At 37.5% G+C, this 19827-nt stretch overlaps 1 protein-coding gene and 2 pseudogenes across 1 annotated transcript; all 3 read left to right on the forward strand.

Moving 5' to 3' along the window:
* Nucleotides 1–907: 907 nt before the first annotated feature.
* LOC136277596 (uncharacterized) lies at nucleotides 908–5392 on the forward strand. Its single transcript, XM_066159970.1, has 2 exons — nucleotides 908–1026; nucleotides 5029–5392. The coding sequence occupies exons 1-2, from the start codon at nucleotides 908–910 to the stop codon at nucleotides 5390–5392; spliced, it is 483 nt and encodes a 160-aa protein (XP_066016067.1).
* A 488-nt stretch (nucleotides 5393–5880) lies between these two features.
* LOC136277797 (uncharacterized) lies at nucleotides 5881–6432 on the forward strand (annotated as a pseudogene).
* Nucleotides 6433–12374: 5942 nt separating this feature from the next.
* LOC136277597 (uncharacterized) lies at nucleotides 12375–15399 on the forward strand (annotated as a pseudogene).
* The last annotated feature ends 4428 nt before the right edge of the window (nucleotides 15400–19827 follow it).

The raw sequence follows: 19827 nt of genomic DNA on the forward strand, positions 1-19827 counted from the left end.
GCGATGTTCACCTTGCTTTATTCACCTTGACATCCTTATAAACTTTGTCAGAAAAAGAATTGTTTTTTAACTGAAGATCTTGTCCAGAAAGCCAAGTTTTCTTTAAAAAAATCTGACCAATTGACATGAGGAGTCTTTGCAGTGTTGTTGTCACACAATATCTTGGTCACGTCTGAGCTTTCTAAGTCATTGGCCTTGTTTCCCTGCTTTATTCACCATGATGTCTTTATAGACTTTGTTGGAAGAAGAAAAAAATTGCTTTCTTACAAAAGATCTTTTACTTTTCTACATGTTTAACTTCTAATAAGTTGTACTGGATTGAAGACCAACCTGCCAACATTTCCACTCGATTTTATGGGTTAGCAAGTTGGTGTTGGCGAGTTGAACCATCGGCAACTTGACCGTAATTCAATTCCACAGGTCTTCAAATTCCTTTGAAATTTCTCTCCAGTCGTCAGGTGAACTTTGTGGTCCTACATGAATGTCTCCCAAGGCCTTCCAAATTGCACTGCATGTCTCCCTCAGAATGTGGCTGACAGTGGTCCTACCAAGGCAATAACTGAAAGCTAATGATTGTTGATCATCCCCACTGGTCAACATGCGCAATGTGAGGGTTAAGTGTTCTGCAACAGAAATGGGCTCTCTCATTTTAGTAGTCTTCTTGGTAATTAAGGGGCCAACCAGGGTCAACAAATGTTTGAACCTTTCTGGGCTCATGCATAAATATCTAAAAATTTGAGGTGACAAAAGCCAAGACAATTTGGAAAATTTGTATAAAACTGAATTTAATTCTATCAGCTCACTTGGCATAATTACCTTCTGCTTGCATTTGCAATAATGCCTCACAGGGAATGCATGGTCTCGGAGTCACCGTCCATGAATACGAGGAGGCCAAAGAGATACTAAAATGAAGTATGGAGGTACACGCCAAGTGCCGTTAATAAGAAGTAACAACATTCACACATTGGAGAAGTTTGTTGACCTAGTTAGAATTAGTGGTAAAGTTACAGGCCAAAAGAAGAGATGGTGAGTTAGAAGATGGAACTCTTCACAGCTTGCTGTTGAAAAAGTTGCCTGATCGCCAGCTGGAAAATTACAGTTGCTAGTTGAATGAACGCACTAGACAAAAATCATAGTTTTCAGAGACTGGTTGAAAGACAAAGTCAGATTCCAAATAGAAGCAGCAGAAATGGCGAACGAAATTGAGCTGAAACCTGTCAAGCACCTTAGACCACCAAGAGTAGTGAGTACCGAGATACCAGGAACAAAGCAGGATGCGAAATTTTCATACTGCTGCAATAGGGAAAGAGTTAAATAGTATAAAGCCTCCATGTTCTCTCTGCCAGAGTTTCGATCATGGGGTGTGGTTTTGCAAGGAGTTTTATGACAGAAGAGTGCATGACTGCTGGAAGATCACTAAAGAAAAAAAAGTTGTGTTTTCGTTGCCTAGCCTCTGATCATAAGGGGAAAGATTGCCCAGATGGAATGGATGGTTGTTCTGGAAATCACCACTGCCTTCTTCATGGAAGCAAAGTTTTGTCAGAAACTGGGCCAATGACGATGTAATGCAGAAACGCCGACTGAGTCTTATTCATTACAAACTGTCCCTGTGTAGATGAAGGCTAATGGAAGATAAATATAAATGCCTTCCTAGATGATGCATCGTACGAAACTTTCCTAAATGAAGCAGTTGCTAGGATGCTGGGACTGCAAGAGCCATTAGCAAAAATTAAAGTTTATGTGCTCAATGATACCATCAAAACATTTCAGTCCATGCTAATAAAAATTGAAATCAAAAGTGTAGATGGCACGTTTTCAAAGGAAATAAGTGCAAGAACGTGTCTGCAGAAAGTCAATTACAGAGTTGTGAACTGGAACGACCATCAGAATAAATGGCTGCATCTGACCTAGTGCAATTTTCCCAAGCCAGCAAATGATGGACTTGTCGATCTTTTGATCTCCGTGGAAAAAATGGTGGACCTATCACCTGACTCAGACCACTTGGGTGGAGCTGTAATGGTGCACCTGACAAAAACGAGACCACGAGAACACGATCTCATGTTGTCTGTTCCTTGTTCATTAAAGAACCTATTTGAAGTGAGGGAAAAGAATCCTGCTGTGACTTGACAATAGTTTACAGAGATTCTGGGAAATCGAGTAGTCTGACACAAACCTAAACCTCATTATCTCTCACGAACCTGATTCAATTCATAACATCGAAACAATAGATGAAAGTGTTTTGCTATTCCCCAGAGACCATATCCCGGTAACATTCAATCTTACTCTCTGCATTCTTCAATTACCAAAACAATCCCGTTTTGTTTATAACTTCAACAAAACTGAGTTTGAAACCTTCAATAAAAAGTTACACAATGTCAACCTGACTGACCTGATCTCTACTAACTTAACGGTGACACAGGACTTTGAGAATTGGTATTCTCAACTTATGTCCCTGGTTGACAAACATGTAACAAAAGTTAAACTTACAGTTATCAACTCTCCACCATGGATCGATGGTCAAGTTATCCACTTACGACGAAAGAAAAAACAATGCTGGAAATAAAGCTAAAAAGACAAACAGTGAGTACCATCATTAAAAATTCTGTGCACTACATCGTGAATGCAAGTCACTAATCAACAATAACTACAACGATTATATAGACTCTCTTCAAGTGTCACTTCATGAGAATCCAAAACATAACTAACTTTCAACAGGATATTGATAAAGTGTTCGACTGGTCTACTAGATGGCGAATGAAGTTCAATCTCGACAAGTGCGAAGCTGTATGTGTAACCCAAAAGAAATCTCCAATTCAAGGCACCTTTAATATTAGAAATCACGTTTTTTTCTCAAACCAACACCCAAAAAGATCTCGGTGTTGTTGTTAACAACAATCTCAAATGGAGTTCCCACATCATTTCCTCATCATCCAAAACCAACCAAATACTGGGGTTACTTTACAGATCATCTGACCCTCATTTTGGAATGTCAGTTAAGCACTCTCTGTATCTGAGCCTGGTGCGATCTTACCTTGGCTATGCTGATGATGCGTGGACGCCTCTGCGCATAGGTGGTTTACGCACAATTGAGGGAGTTCAACGTCAAGCAACAAAGTATATCTTAGGGTATCCAGATGCCCTGATTCCTTACAAGGAAAGATTTATTAAACTGAACCTCTTACCAGTTCTTTCTGGCATGAAATCAGGGGTTTAGTATTTTTCTTTAAGGCCATTAATGGCATATATAACATTGACATTACAGAGTTTGTCCAACCTAAAGTCATAACCAGGTCCACTTGTCATAGCTAGTCTTTAGACTATCAGCCTTTAAAATGCAGAACATATTGTGGAATTCCTTGTCTTTGTCACTAAGAACCCTACCTAGCACTAATGCTTTCAAAGCAGCTGCAGTTAAATATTATAAAAAAGCACTTATTGAAACGTTTGATCAGGATAGTGTTTATAATTGGAAATCATTGTCTTAAGTGCTCTTCCATTAGGAATTTAACCAGTTTTCATAAGTGTTGTTTTTAGTAGATATTAATAATTAATAAGAAAAAGTCTCTGTAAGGATCAAACATCTTGAGAAATGAAAATTTTTAAAAAGTTTTAACCGACGACAAAAATGACCGAAACTGTACCGAGATTAATAATCTATTGGTTTGTTCACATTCACTCCCAGGGAAAATTAAATGTATCAAAGTAAAGACGAATGATGTCACTATGCATGGTAGAAGTGCCAATTTGTAATGTTGTATTTAGCTTTAGAGAGAGAAATAAACATTTCACTCTTTTTTTGCGACTTTTTTAATGAAAATGAGGCCTCAGGCCTCGCACAAGCAGCCGTTATTACCATGGCAACAAGAGTGCTGCAACCTTTAAAAAGGGCATTTTTGTGCATCCCCCTGAGTGCCTAACTGCATGCAAATTTTGAAGGGGGTTGAAAATTTTCATTTCACACGTGGTTTGATTCTTACAGACTTGTTCTTAATCTTTAAATAAGAATTGAGATATATTTTTTACACGTAAATTCTTATATTATTTACGCATATTTTGATATTTTAGTAGATTATCTATTTTATTTCTATTTTGCTTAAATTCTCCCCTACCATTATTTTTATTGGGCTTTCACCTAGTTGGAACTTGCTCTGTCATGACTGTCCCTCACTGAGTTTTTCTCCTCACTATTGTTATTTTCGTTTTTTTTTTCCTTTTTCTTCTTATACCAATTTACATTAACTGTCACCTATTATTTATCATATTTATATGTACTCAGTGAAAGTCGAATAAATAAATAAATAAGACCACGATGGTAGACTCGTACTCACCAAAGACGAAAGACTAGGCTTAGGCAAAGTGATTCCCTCAAGTACGAAAATGGAAGATACCATGTGGCCACCCCTTGGAAAGAAAACTAACCTGATCTCCCTGACACTAAACCCATGGCACTCTCTAGCCTCCGAAGCACCGAAAGAAATCTGGACAAAAACAGCCACGTCGTAGAAGAATATCAAGCAACTATTTAGGCCTATGTTGAAAAGGGATATTTACAAAAGATACCCTCAGAAGAACAGCCACCAGCTAACGCTATGGTATTTGCCCCATTTTGTGGTCATGAGGATGGATAAATCGACTAAGAAAGGTTGAATCGTATTTGACTGTGCCACTAAATGTGATGGTACTTCCTTAAATGACATGATCCATGTTGGGCCGAAATTACAGCAAGATCTTTTCATTGTCCTTATCCATTTCCGTCGAGATCCTGTTGGTGTCCCTTGCAACATAAAAGAAATGTATCTCCAGATAGAGATTGAGGAGCAGGACCGATCCCACCTCCGCCTGTTTTGGAGAGACCTTGACCCTAACTGAGAGCCAGACATATTTGAGTTTAGCCATGTAGTTCTTGGAAAGAATTCTGCCCTTATGAAGTCCCAGTTTGTTGTGCAGGAGAACCCTTGAAGAAACCAAGACCACTATCCCCTTGCCACTGAGATCGTCCTTTAGTTAACCTATATGGACTATTGACAGTGTTGAAAACGATGATGAAGGAGTGGAGCTGTACCATCAATTGAAAGCACTATGGGAGGTTGCCGGCATGCAAGCTAGGAAGTGGATCTTTAGTTCACCAAAAGTTATTGAAGTGATTCTGACAGAAGAGCAGGCCACAGAGATTGCGATTAACAGCAGTCAAGATCTGATCACAAAGACACTTGGAATTTCGTGGAACAGTACTGGAGATGTGTTTACCGCCACGGCTTCTGAAGTTTCCCTGGAATTTCCGACAAGGAAGCAAAACTTCCTGCGTAAAGTAGCAAAGATTTTTGTCCTGCTGGGATTTGTATGCCCATACGTTATTATGGCCAAAATCCTGCTCCAGGAGATGTGGATGTGAGGCTACGCCTGGGATAATGAAGTTCAAGATGAAATAGCAGACAAAATCGGGGATTGGTTGGAGCAATTGAAAAGTCTGCAAGAGGTGAAGATTACCCGGTGTCTATGACACCCAGAGCCTGTCAAGTCAAAGCGTATTGTGCATATGATGCTGCCTCTTAGTAAGCCTATGGTGCAGCTGTCTATATGTACTGTGAATACGATGATACTGTAACCAGTCGACTGATTGTAGCTAAGAGTAAAGTGGCATTGTTGACCCCGATGACAGTGCCCAGTCTGGAACTCATGGGTGCGATTTTAGGCCTGCATTTAACACAGTTATTGCTGACAGTCTTCGAAGCACTAATGCAGAGCATGACATTCTACTCTGACAGTAAAGATGTACTAAGGTGAATTTGAGGGCGCGGAAAAGACTTCCGACCATTCGTAGCCAACCGAATTGGTGAAATACAGATGTTCACTGAACTGTCGAGTGTTGAGTGGTCAAAGATGAAAGTCCCAGATAGACATGGTAAAATGCCAGAGATAAGAACCTCAAAGAGGAAAGAGGAAAGAGGACACAAATGCTTGTGCAACCCTTATGACATGTAACCTTCAGAAAGAAACTGCACTAAAACAGAACACACCAGGAGTGTGGAAGCTTGATCCAAAATAGTATTCCAGTTGGACACGTTTCGTTCGAGTACCCACGAGAGTAAGAAGAGTACTACACAACAAGTGCAACAGAGACAACAGGAATGCAAATATGGAACTGTTGCCCAAAGAAATAAGGGATGCTGAAGAGGAAATAGTGTGCTTAGCACAGCATGTAGCTTTCCATGATGAATATGCCACTTTGAGCTCAGGGAAACCGATACCAAAGAAAAGCCAGTTAATAAAGCTTAACCACTACATCCACAATGATGGAGTTACCAGAGTGATGGTCATTTAAGGTCGCAGATTTTCTTCCATGATACTAGATTTCCAATCATTCTGCCTTGTGGACACTGAGTGACGAAACTTATCGTGGAGAACTATCAAGACCTTTCTATCATGAACTAACTTTTTGCCATCGTTGAAACCGCTCCTTTGCATCCGCATCAACAATGGCAAAAGATCCAGGACATTATTTCATGAGTGTGGCGGAGATGGCTCAAGGAATGTATTCCTGCCCTTAACAGCTGACCATAGTGGACTTCAGAATTCCAAGACCTAAAAGCTGTAGTTCTTGTGATTCAGCCTGATACTCCAAGAGGACGTTTGCCGTTACAACGAATTGCTGAAGTGTATCCTGGATGATCCTAGAAATCTAATCATATCTAAATTTTAAAATTTTAACAATTATTTCATCTAGTTCTTAACTATATTTTTGTGTGGGATTTCCCACACTTAGTCAAGGCCCGCGAAATTTATTTCTTTATTTATTTGTCCACGAGAGAGAAGTGTTTGTCACGTGGTTTCTATTTGCGTTCAGTGAGCCGTGAAGACTGGATTCCAGTCAGCGTTTTTTCATAGTGTATTGTACGGCGGCCATTTCTCTTCTCAGTCGTTGGGTTTTGGAGAACTTATTCAGAATTTCATATTTGTTTCTTGGGTATTTTCGCTTCCAAGGTAAGGATAAGTCATTTCATATTTTCACGGGTTCTTTGCGTGCTTTAACTTTTCAATTTTGTTGTGGGAGCTTCACGATTAAGCTCTCACGAAAGGCGATTACGTTTGTACACCTGGTTTGTGTTCTTTCTTTCATAATCTGAGGCGTTTGTTTCGTTATTTCTTCAGGTGTCTATAACAGAAGATTTTTTCACGTAAGCCAACACGCTGAAACGCGGCTTGTGTTCAGTGCAGGTTGCACAGGAGCTTTTACGTTTTCACAAGCCAACATTTATCGGCTTGGACCTTCGGTGCGGGTTGTGCCAGATTGAAAGGAGTCATTGTACTCTCACAAGCCAACATTTGTCGGCTTGAATGTATTTGTGCGGGTTGCGCTTCAAAGAGTCTCAGGGTGTCTCAAAGTGTCTCACGAGTGTCTCAAAGTGTCACAAACTGAAAGAAACTATTGTTTGCCTTGAACTGTCAAGAGTGTTATCTATTTTAATAAACTGAGTTTCTAGTTAGTTGGATTGTTGTTGTTGCTCGCTCAAGCACACAAGTAAATATGGGGATCTCCATTGACCAATTCCGTTCAAGGATTGGATCTCATGAAGATTTACATCCTCATTTAAGTGAAAACTATGACCTCTCTGATGATCTCAACATTCCATCTACATCGCTGAATAATGAACCACTGATATTGAATGAATTACCTGATTTCGATTTTCGTCAAATGGTCCAGACACCCGATAAAGAGCAAAAATAATTTTTATCACATTTTACATCAGATTAAAACCTCAGAAACCCCTTTCTACTGCTTCCTCAGTGGAGGGACTGGTGTTGGCAAATCGCATTTAACAAAAGATTTGTATCAGGCAGTGCTTAAGTATTATAACACTAGAGCTGGTGATGATTTTCATCAGATCAAAGTTATACTATTAGCTCCAACTGGTAAAGCTTGTGGGTAACACTCTTCGTAGCACTCTGGCCATTCCTGCCAATCAATCACTGAGACATTACAAACAGCTTGATTCAAGTAGACTAAACACTTTGAGAAGTCAATTGATTTTTGTTGATGAAATCTCAATGGTAGGAAATGGTAATGGTAATTTGCAATACAGCTAAACAATAGGTTTAAAGATATAAAAGGCTGTAGAGAGGATTTTGGAGGTGTGAGCATAATTGCTATTGGTGACTTATTCCAATTAGAATCTGTTATGGATGCTTCTATTTTCAAAGACCTCAAAAATGTAGATTTATGCTGTTCTTTCTCCCAGTTTATGGCATAAACACTTTAAAATGTTTGAACTTAATGAAATCATGGGTCAAAGAGACAGCAAATTGTTTGTGGAATTACTTAATAGGTTGCGTAAAGGTAAACACACAGTAGCTGACATTGCAAAACTTAAAGAGAGCTATACAAGAAGACATCAACAACCCAATAGATGCACCTCACTTATTTATACAGAATGCTAAAGTAGATGAATTTAATCAAAGGGCCCATAATGCAGCCACAGGAAACAAATTCACAATAAATGCTCTAGATAGTGTTATTGGAGCTATCTCCCCAGAGCTAAGAAACAAAATACTAAGACAAATACCCAATGATCCAAGAAAAACAAAACAGTTAGCCTCAACCCTTTGTCTTGCTGAGGGTGAAAGAACACACCTTGTCATGAATGTACGAACCGAAGATGGCATGACAAATGGTGCTGGAAATTTTGTTAAACTAGTTCAGTTACATCAACAAACCAAACCATCTGGTATTGTATGGGTACAATTTGACCACTCAGATGTAGGTCAGAAAACAAGGAATGAAAAAAGACATTTGTATGTACAAGGAATTGAACACACATGGACCCCAGTAAACCCTGTGACTACACAGTTTGCGGTAGGTAGAAACAGAACAGCACAAGTTGTTAGAAAACAATTTCCACTGCGTCCCGCAGCAGCAAAAACAATTCACAGGTCACAAGGTGATACTGACAGTAGAATTGTTGTGGATTTTAGTACCAGAAATACTATTCCACACATACATTATGTGGGACTCAGTAGAGTGACTGCTATAGAAGGCCTATATATTTCTGATTTGTGTGAAAGCAAGATTGCTGTTAATCCAGATGGAGAGATTAAGAACAACTGCAAAACTTAAGCTTTGCATCTCCCCTCTCCATGACATAACATTTTCTCTTCTTAAACTGTGTTATCTTAATGTAAGGTCTCTTCACAAACACATAGAAGATATACGTAAAGACTTAATTTATCTAAGTGCTGATATCAATATTTTCACAGAAACAAGATTTAATTCTCAAGATAATAATGACATGTATGACATTGCTGGTCATGTTCTCTTCCGTAATGATAACCTTAATTCCAGCGATGGATCAAGGTCTTATGGTGGTACAGCTGTGTACAGTAAAATCCCATACTTACCTGGATACCCCTATTGTCACGATATACATGGTGTTGAATCTAAAAATTTGCAATTCATGTCCAGTCACCCAAGAGAATGTTACATTCATGCTAATACTTTTGTATTCGCACAATAGATTGTCAATATTTATGATAATTGCGCAAATGAATTTTCTATTCTTTATGAATGCTTGTCAATAAATGCAATTGTTTGTTGGTTGGTGTTATTGAAGTATATTTTGATGTAAATGACTATAAAGTTCCCGCTCAAAATGTCTGAGCGTGCATTTGTTTGTCAGTTAACATTATTGAATATCGATACATATTCGATCAACACAAATGAAATGTATTCTAGAGTTAATGAAAAACTTATTTACGTTATTGATATAACTTTTGGCATAAATGAAAGTATATTTTCTAGTAATGAACAGCAAAAGGTGTATTGAAAATTTTCAAGTTCATGAACAAGTTTAATACCATACTAACCACCACTACAATTCCACTAGGGCTAATATAACTAATACTTAAAGTTCTCAGTCTTTTTTTGGACTCAACAGTGAAACATCATGCCTTCCAGGACCAGTTTCCTTTTTAACCTCAACTGATTTCAAGTATTCTCTCATTGCCTCATCATGGGCAAATGTATTTTCAATGCCTTTCCATAGTGTGATTTCTTTACATACTCTTTCACAGCCCTTTCAAATACTGCACAGCAAATGTTATCTGGAGCTGAAAAGTTTAAAATGTCTTCATGAATATGAGGTAAGTTGTGCACTGAAATGGTACACATTGCCAAACCTTCTTCTATGTGTATATTTAGTCGCCATGCCAAGTTTTGGTGCAACTTAATCATATCCTGAGTCCATCCATTTCTTCCAACATGAAAGTGCAGCTCTGTTAACCTTGACACAAGGGACACAACTTCATATTCCCCGTGATTGTTAACCTGACTTTCCATGATACATTCGGCCATTGGAAAGGAGTATTTATGGAAACTTTCAGCTTTCCAGTAACCAATACCTTTGGAATCTTTTCCGAGTTGTCTTAGGAGCCTCCATCCTTGAATTCACCAGTCCAAGGAAAGTTTTCAATCTGTTTATCAAGCTTGGCTTTGTCCAGCATTTCTAGATCCAAAGCTTTACTAACCTGATTCTTGCCAACATCAAGGGGAACAGTGTGATACACATCGTAAACAAGATGATTAAAAATGTTAAATCCATAGGGAGGATAAAGTTATTTATGAAAAATGGACAGGCCAGTAAAACCCTTCTCTGAAGACATTTTTTTTCTAACACTTGACCTGCTTTCATGTTCAATGTCAAAAATATTTCCAAGTTCTGATTCAATGGTCCTCTATCCCCTTGGATGTCTATGATGAAAGTGATTCTCGAGATGCTGGCTTACCATCTTGCACTTACGACATCCACATTTCCTTTGGTCCAAAAGCTTCCCTGTTTTGCATTATCCATGGTGGTCAGCTGCCCAGCACAGTAATAGCAATCGCACAGTTTCTTCACTAGAAGGTTCATAGCCCGCAATTGTGATTCCTGTGGGGTAGTCCTCTTCAAATCCTTGAATGAACCTATTGCACAAATCATTCATGAAAGGCTGCAAGAAAGGATCCAGTGACTCAGGTAGATTTGGCACCTGACAGCATGGCACAAATCCGACAACATACACTTCATCCACAGGATTTATTTTGCTCTTTTTCATAATGGCAATGGTAACTTCAAAAGACCCTGATCCTCTATAGCTTGTGCCAAATGGCTGCCAGTTGTCAAAGTGCCCTATGAGTACTAAATTTAAGGGAGAACCTTTGGGCATCTTATCAAAATGTTCAAAGTTTTCAAAGCAAACAGGATATTCAACAATTTTAAAGACCCCTTCTCCATTGCCATCTGGTGAGTTTATCAAGTGGTCTGCAGATATGGGAAAGTCACAGTGTAAACAGTGAGTTGGCAAAGCCCAAACACTGTCTGGGTTCCAAAACCTCTGAAGCTCTGACCACCGATTTCCATGCCATATTTCTTTCTTTGAATGCCACCCTTCCATATTCTCTAGCCAGTGTTCTTTTACATACCAGAGTGGCAACATTTTCGTACACATTGTTTTACTTCTAAACAAGTTATTTACTTTATTTTCCAGACCTAAGTACATGTATTTTATGTAGCCTTCCTTACCACAGTGAAGACACCCGTCATGTTTGTTTTCCATGACACCGTACTTCCCATCGTAAACAAACTTCTTGGTAGTCTTCCATCCCCTGTGAATTCTTTTTCCTCATGACAGAAACAAATGAACTACTGTTTAGCATCTTCATAGCCCTCTTCGTTCAAAAGCAATTGCACATCATTCCAACTCTTCAGCAATGAAGTAGTCAAAATATCCCCATCTACATCATCACCTAGAGATGTAAATAACAATGTCTTTCCATACTCCAAGACATCTTCAAACATACTTACTGACACTCTACTTTTATGCTTTATTCTCAGTGCGTCAAGAACCACCTTAACTACTAACTTCTTCATAGGACTCTGGATGTAGTTTACTTCATCGTCGTCGATCCCATCACTTTGTTGCAGGTCACGCCTCAGTTCAGGATTACAACCTGTTCCATACGTGTTTTCTGCTGGTTGGTCACATTCTCCAACATCTTCAAAGAATATATCATCTGAAATGTGTGACTCATTGTCTGAGTCATTGCTAACCACACTAGCAGAATTGGTGGCTGTAAACTGACAAGTTTCATTCCAATGTCGAAGTTCCGTTTTTCTGACAGTTTTCCCTTCCTTTGCATGCAAAGCAAGGACAGTGAACATGTCTGTACATTTTTTCATTGCAGTCGCAGCCAGAAATTTCATCTCTGGACCAAGGTACATTCACTCCTTCTGGAATAATTGCTCATAAGGCCAAGGAAACAAGGAATATAGTTCGGAAGTTTTGTTTACATGAGCCGCCATGTTTTTTTTTAAGGAGGTACACCAGCAATTCAGTGGCCCAGCATGCTTCCCTTGCCAAATCCAATTTTAATCAATAAAGTTGAAGTACAGAAAGAGGATGGCGATGTAACAAAAAGAGCGGGAAAACAATTCAATAAGAAATGCCGTAATATCATTCGATGTAAGCTAAGTTTTGGTGTGTTTCATTTTGGCTTTTTTCACTGCCATTTTGTCTTTGTTGTACATTTTTTTGCATTGCGAGATGGCAGCTGAAGATAGCAATCAACGTCTCTGACCAGGAGAAGTCCTCATTGACCTTCATACAGAAGATAGAAACCAAATTTGATGAGGATATCAAAACAGCATTTGAAAGTAAGTGTTCCACGTAACGTGCACCTGCATTAACATTTGCGAAGCTTTTAGTACCTGAGCTGACAATTATTTAACAACCTATCCCAAACTTTTAACTTTTGCTTCTTTGAGGAGGAAATCATCAACGATTCAGCAATTGAAGACCTAGCTCACCGAGAACCAGATGCACCAATATTTACGAGATTAGGTTTAATGTATGGTAAAGCAGTGAAATTTAGAAAAGAATTTGGGCGACCTTTGCAGTCAGTACAGTCAAAATCATCGTCTCCACCTGTCAAACCAACAATGGCAGCTATTGCCAACTTTACAACAGAAATGAGACGACTGTATTTATCAAAGTAAGACACGTTTCCAATGAGTTTATTGTTGGCCACAACTTGTACCGGTATCATAACGTTTTCAACATACATTATTTAATATGGACAACTGAAAATCGCACAGCTGTATTCCCTTCCCCTCTTCACAGTGGCATTTTACTTGGCACTCATGTAACTAAGTACAATCTCAATAACACTTCACTTTACCTCCCCACCCAATACCTTGCTTGTGCAAATGCCGTAATTTAAAAAGAAATCTAACAAATCCCTCTATTCCACTTTACTTAGATAAACAGTGACTTGTAAGTTCAACATTTGTTATTGATCTAAAAATGTCTTGCAGAAGGGGGTTAGGGTTCTGGCAACTGAAAAGTGGGGTCCAGAATTTCCCAAGTTTAACTCTCCACAAATGAAGGCAAAACTAAATGAGTTCTCTGCAGAAATAGCACCAGTTTGCAGTATCCCAGAGGTTGGTTTCAATGAAGAGGGCATAGCAAAGCACATCCAGGATTTCCGTAATGAGCAGAGACGTTATCTCAAGTTGAAACGACACTCTAAGGTACATGTATTGCCTTTATTTTTATTGGTATTTGACTACACTGATTAGTACGTGGGAGTGTCACACATTTTTTAAGACTTTATTGTTTTGTTGTGACTAAATTCATGTTTTCTTGTATGAGATATATAGCAGCTTCAAAGCTTTCCTAAGAAGGACTTCCTTAATGTGAAACTCTAGTATGCTAGTTCTGAAGACACTGAAGTAGATGACCACCTAAAAAGAAAAAGATTCAACAAAAGGTATGTCTTCATTAATTTTTTTGTAGTAAAATTCTAATCACATATCTGTAACCTTATTTACATGAAGAGGAGGCTGTAAGGTCGTTAACTAACTTGTGAGCCAACTCTTGCCTGGAAAAATAGAGTAACCAATAATTGATTACACTATTGGTAAAACTACCGTCTAAACTTTGCAATTTGTGACATTTTTTTAATTTTCAAAAATAATTATATTATGGCAGTCATTTATTTTATTTTAATGATGAAATTTTTTTCAGTCTGCCAACCATGAAGGCTGTGAATCAGAAGGCCAGCTCACAAAGAATAAGACTAAACCAAAGATAACACTAATGCAAAATTAAGTTTGGTGGAAATCATTGTTTAATTTGTCTGTGGGTGGAAATTTTTTTCAGCCAACATTGAGATCCTTTTCTATTAGGTGGTTTAACTTGTCTGATGTGGAAAAAGCAGTGGCTAATGGGCACTGGGCTGGTCTCTAAATCAACTAGCCTGGGTCACTGCTTTGTTTTCTTGAGGAAGGCACCTTGCTCCCATGCAGTCTCTCTCCACCTTCAAAGGTGACAATAAATTTACTGCTGGGGGCAACCCTGTGATGGACTTGCACCCCATCTGGAATGGAGTAGAAATAGTGCTAGTTGCTTAATGCTACAGAAACATGGATAAGCTTTGGTGGTATGGGAAATGGCATAATGCAGATTGTATCTTACCTTAACATAATAATGTATCTGATACATGTAAACTTACATGTGGAAGCCACAAGCTTGGCCTGAAATGAGTTATGAGTGACTGTGAGTCAGGACATTAAAGGAAGAGTAGCATGAGCTGCGTATGCACCCCCCGAGGCTCAGGCTTGAGAAAGATAAAGCCAATATTTTTCAAGTTGAATCACAAAAATCAAAATGGCATTCCAAAGCAAGGGATTGGAACTGGTATCAAGCAATCTTGAACACAGCTAAATGTTAGCCATGACTTAATATGACCAACTCACATATGCACAGCTTGATATTTCCACTACTAACAAGGACCTTAGAAAAATCCATTTTAATTGGGGTCTTTGTATGTCCAAAGTCTGTCATCTGTTTATTTTGAAGTAATTCTTTTCGGCTCATTAATTTTATGTTCATTTGAGTTTATTACAGGTTGTTTGCTTTACAACTTTCTTGCGATCATTTTTTGCACCAAGATCACCTGCCTTAGTTTGCAGTTTCAGAAAATTATTAATTTTTTAGAACAGCTAGAGTGTACAATTAATACTCATTTTTTTTGTTTCTGCAGGTGGATGGGAATAAAGAAAATGAGAGAGATGATTTTGAAGATATACAATCAACATTTTCACTAGACACTGAAAGTAATAAGGAATCCTCAGGTGATGATAACTTGTGTAGCTCCCAGCTGTCAAAAGATATTTCTCCTGGTCAGAGACTTCCTGCTGTATGTACATATAATCTAAAGGCTTGTTAGGTGATCTTCAAAGCAGTTTTTGGCAAAGTGCAAGTTGACAGGGAGCATGTGGTGAAAGTCCTCAAAAACAAAAATTTACTGTAAAGCCAGATATAATTACATGGTTAACAGTGACCCAGCTGATGGAAGTATTCGATTAACCACTTTTAACCCAGAAGTACTGTTCCATTAAGGATGGACCAGAGACAAACATTACAAACCTGAGAATGGAAGAAATCACAGTACACAGAGAAATTGCTCTTTAGAGTATTTCTTGTGAGAAAAAATAACACAAGTGTTAAGAATAACGTTGTGCCACAAAGAGCATCGTTCTGTTGAGTTACTTAGTTCATAAACAAAATATCTGTTAATTATATCCATACATCTGTACCATTGTGTATGCAAGTTGTATTGTGTGAACATGATTTTACTGAAAATTGAAGACATCACAGCACACAAAGAAATTGCCCTTTAGAGTATTTCTTATAAGAAAAAATATCATAAGTGTTAAGAATTATGTTGTTTTGTTAATTTACTTAGTTTCTTAACAAAATATCCGTTCATTGTATCCTTACAACTGTAAGGCTGTTCTATATTATTGGATATGCAAGTTATTGTGTGAACATGATTTTACTTAACCTGTGAAACAAAATACGGTACAATAAGTCAGTGACTATTAGACAGAAGTAAACAATTTAGGTAGTAATACATGCACTATCTGCTGTACAATCTTATTCGTGGGTTAAGCAAAATCACTCTAATATTATCAAATTGGCCATTGGGTTTAAACTGGGTCTATTTAATCCTATTACTAGGTTTAAACTGGATCAAGTTTATCCCATAAGTGGGTTTAAATTGGATCAATTTAATTTCATGACTGGGTTTAAACTGGGTTGGTATAATCCCATTACTGGGTTTAAACTGAGTCAATTAAATCCCATCTTTGGGGATATAATGGGGTTTTTTTTTAACCCAAGATTGGATTTGGTAGCATTTTCCCAGTTAGGGAAATACCAATCAAAACCCATAAATTCACCATTTTTTTCACTATTTGGGAATTGTAAAAAGTTCCCTGTGTTATCAAGAATTAAAAGACTTCACTAAAGACAGGCTTGAAGACATATAGAGACTTAAAACCATTCTGTTAATCTCTTTACATAAACCAATTTCCAAAATTCTCTTTGAAATTGCTGATGCTCAGATCAGAGTAGAGTGTGTCAATAAGGCATGGCATCTAAGTTTGCCTGTGACACTATCACATTTAACAGGATCAGTCTTCCCAAACAAACTTGTGACCTGAAATCTCCAGGAGTGAAACTACTCAAAAGAGACTACTTGTACAGACATGAAGATACCCAGACTTGCTTGACATGGCGTGACAGAAAGGTCTGTGAAAATGTGTGGCCACTGGGAGAAACTACTATAAATTTACAGTTAGTTTGATGTCAGCCATCAGATATAGAAATGCCACTTTGCAACATTCAAGAACTCTTCCAAAATATTTCTGAGATTCATCTTCTTGCAGTGTATGTATTGTTTCAAAGATCCGGATTGTCAACACCCTTGACATCTACAGGAAGCAACAAAAGGCCTCAACTTAATTGACACTGATGAGCATTTCAAAGACATTTTTACATGTATTTTAACTTTGAGAGACCATTATTTATGACCAATAATAGTCTCATGAAAAGATCATTTTCTCAAGGTTGCTCTGAAAATTTTCTCTTTTTATTTCCCAGTGAGAGTTAATTTACCAAGAAAATAAGCAGACCAGATCAAGATGAAGGTGAACAAATGAATGAGTTGTCTGTAATCCCTCTACAATGTGCAAAGGGTTTTGGGATCGCCACAGGGCAAACAATGCAAATTGCTACAAACAAATACATGGTGAAAAGTTGTTTCAGTGTCCATCAAAATGATTTTTGAGAGAATTAAGCACTTTTTTGCAGCTGTTTTATCAGAATAGGGTTAAAGTGATGCGATGCTAACAATTAAAGGCTGATTACTCTACTGCCTTACTCTAGATATATCCAAATGCAATTTTGTTAACTTTGGAAGTCCTCAGAAACTGAATCACATTCAAGATATTTTGGTTGAAGTAGAGGGCACTTGTATTGAGAGAACACAATCATTCAAGTGCCTAGGCATGACATTCAACCAATCTATGTCATGGGCAGATCATATTGATGCTATCAGCATGAAGACTAATCAAAGGATAGGCCTAATCAGGAGAATCAGGAATGTGTTGCCACTACAAAACTAGAGTTACCTTATACATTAACCTAATCCTTCCTCTTTTTGATTACAGAGATGTTATATGGGGGGACAAGAACAATGACACCATAATGTCAAAATTACAGATCCAACAGAATAAAGCTGCTAAAGTTATGCTGGGGGCACCCACCCCAAAGCTCGTCAACCGAAGCACTGAGGATTTTAGATCTCAAGTCACTCTCCACAAGGTTTTTTGATCATTGCATTGAAATCCACAAGTGCCTGATTAAAGAAACTGATTTTAACTTTAACTTTATCAAAAATCAAGCTGTCCATTCATATAACACAAGTCATTCTAATGATCTTCATTTACCCCTTCCTCCAACTAACTGGGGTAAACATTTATCTATCAAGCTGCGAAAGACTGGAACAGTCTTCCAACTGATCTGAAAGATACACATCTCTTATCTATTCTTAAATCCAAGCTGAAAACTTTTTTAATTAGATTTTGATTAATTTTAAACTTTGATATTTCGATTAGTTATTGATTTTAAGCTTTTGACTCTTTAAATGTATTTATAAACTCCTTTTATTTTATTTTATTTATTTATTTTTATTATCATCATTATCATTATTATTATTTTATCAATTAAGGTAACTAATTGAATTAATTAGTTAATGAGGGCCCCACTGTTTGGCTCCCTCGTTAAATATTATTATTATTATTATTATTATTGTAAAGCAATGTTGATACGTGGGCAGTGTAAGTTTTTTGTTTAAATAACCATCAAATATGTAATAAAATCTACTGATAAAGTTGTCTCCTTGCGTAAGATTTATTATGAAATCAACATCTAATGGTCTTGAAATATCAAAGTTACATATAAAAAAAAGAAATTACACAATAAAGTATTTTCAGTTAAATTTACAAGTGTACAGCCATTTTTACAACTAGCAACCATCTTTTAATCACAAATTATTGCTGATGGAAATTTACCTCCTCAAAGGAGAAAAGATCTTTGCGCTTTGATTCACTTGAATTTTACGCAAAACAATTATCAATCTTCACCACTATTCACTTGAATTGTATTAATTTATGCAAAGTATAGGCATTGTTTGCTTTGAGTATCTTGAATTTTATTCAGTTACACAAACTAAAAAAGTTTTTCGCTTTGAGTCGCTTTAGCTTTATTCACTTACACAAAGCAATCTTGCTCTTCGCTTCAAGTTGCTTAAATTTTATCAATTCTGACTTGGCTACAAACTGAGCACAGAGTTTGCGTGACATTTTCGTTTGTAATTGTCATAATTGAGAGGAAAAAACTATCACAGTCTTGGCTATAAGCTGAACCCCTTTAATTGAAATTTTTTTGGGAAGATGTGTCTACACTTTTACAAAAATAGGCCAGCTTATAGATAAAAAATACTGTACATTTTTTCGACCAATTTTTTCTACTGAATAGTATACTTGGATCTGAACACAATTACAGCAGAAAAATAGCTAATGGAGAAGTAAAAGGACACCTAGATTACCACCTTCAACATTCAGAGTCATTTTATGCCAACGAGCAACCAGTAGTTATGTTAGTGACACAAATACTGGTAGCACCCAGAGAAATTTACAAGAGCCCTTGAAACATGACATTAACTCTTTCATTACCAAAACCTGCCGAGCAGAAATACATTTAGTTCCTCAAGCAACCAAAAGCAGCCAACAGAATAAGAATATTTTTTTATTTCTGTCCCATCCCAGGAGGATGATTTTACTTTCCTTCATCATTGTTCTCCTTTAGTAAAAAGATTTTGACCCAAAAAAATCCATCCGACTTAGCCTATGATTGTTAATCCTGAGTGGATTACAGAGAAGCTTTAGTATGACCATTGCCTCCCTATTGCCTAGACATGGCAGATTCTACTCTTATTGCAGATTTGAAAAGTTCAGACAAGGAAAGCAATAATGAAAGTTCTCATGGTTCTGATATTGACATTCAAGAAGAATGTCAAGGTAAGAATTAGAGGGACCATGACTTGAATGCAGGTGACCGGCTCAAGAAGGTTGATGAATTTAGGGACTAAAAAGAATAAAACTTGATGTTTCTAAAAGCCCCTTACCAGCCAACTTCTTTAAAAGACGTTTGGGGTTTCTGTTTTTGACAACATTGTGACCCAAAAAAAATCAATATAAATTCACCGGAAGCTGCCCAAAATGCTGTATCCTGAAATGTGGAAGGACAGAATAAATTGCAAGGTGGAAACCTATTTTGGCATTTTCATGGGCATAACAAACCTTCCACAAATTGCTATTTGCTGGTCCAGGACCCCATCATTCAAAATGCAGGCATTCACAACATATTGATGACACACCACCTTAGAGA

This window comes from Pocillopora verrucosa, chromosome 13 (assembly GCF_036669915.1).
Source record: "Pocillopora verrucosa isolate sample1 chromosome 13, ASM3666991v2, whole genome shotgun sequence".
In the NCBI taxonomy this organism is placed as follows: Eukaryota; Metazoa; Cnidaria; class Anthozoa; order Scleractinia; family Pocilloporidae; genus Pocillopora; species Pocillopora verrucosa.

What these genes read in the sequence shown, in the direction of transcription:
- LOC136277596 (XM_066159970.1), top strand. Translation starts at nt 908, where the DNA reads ATGAAGTATGGAGGTACACGCCAAGTGCCGTTAATAAGAAGTAACAAC. An exon ending in ACAGGCCAAAAGAAGAGATG is followed by an intron (nt 1,027 to 5,028) that starts GTGAGTTAGAAG and finishes GACTATTGACAG; the next exon opens with TGTTGAAAACGATGATGAAG.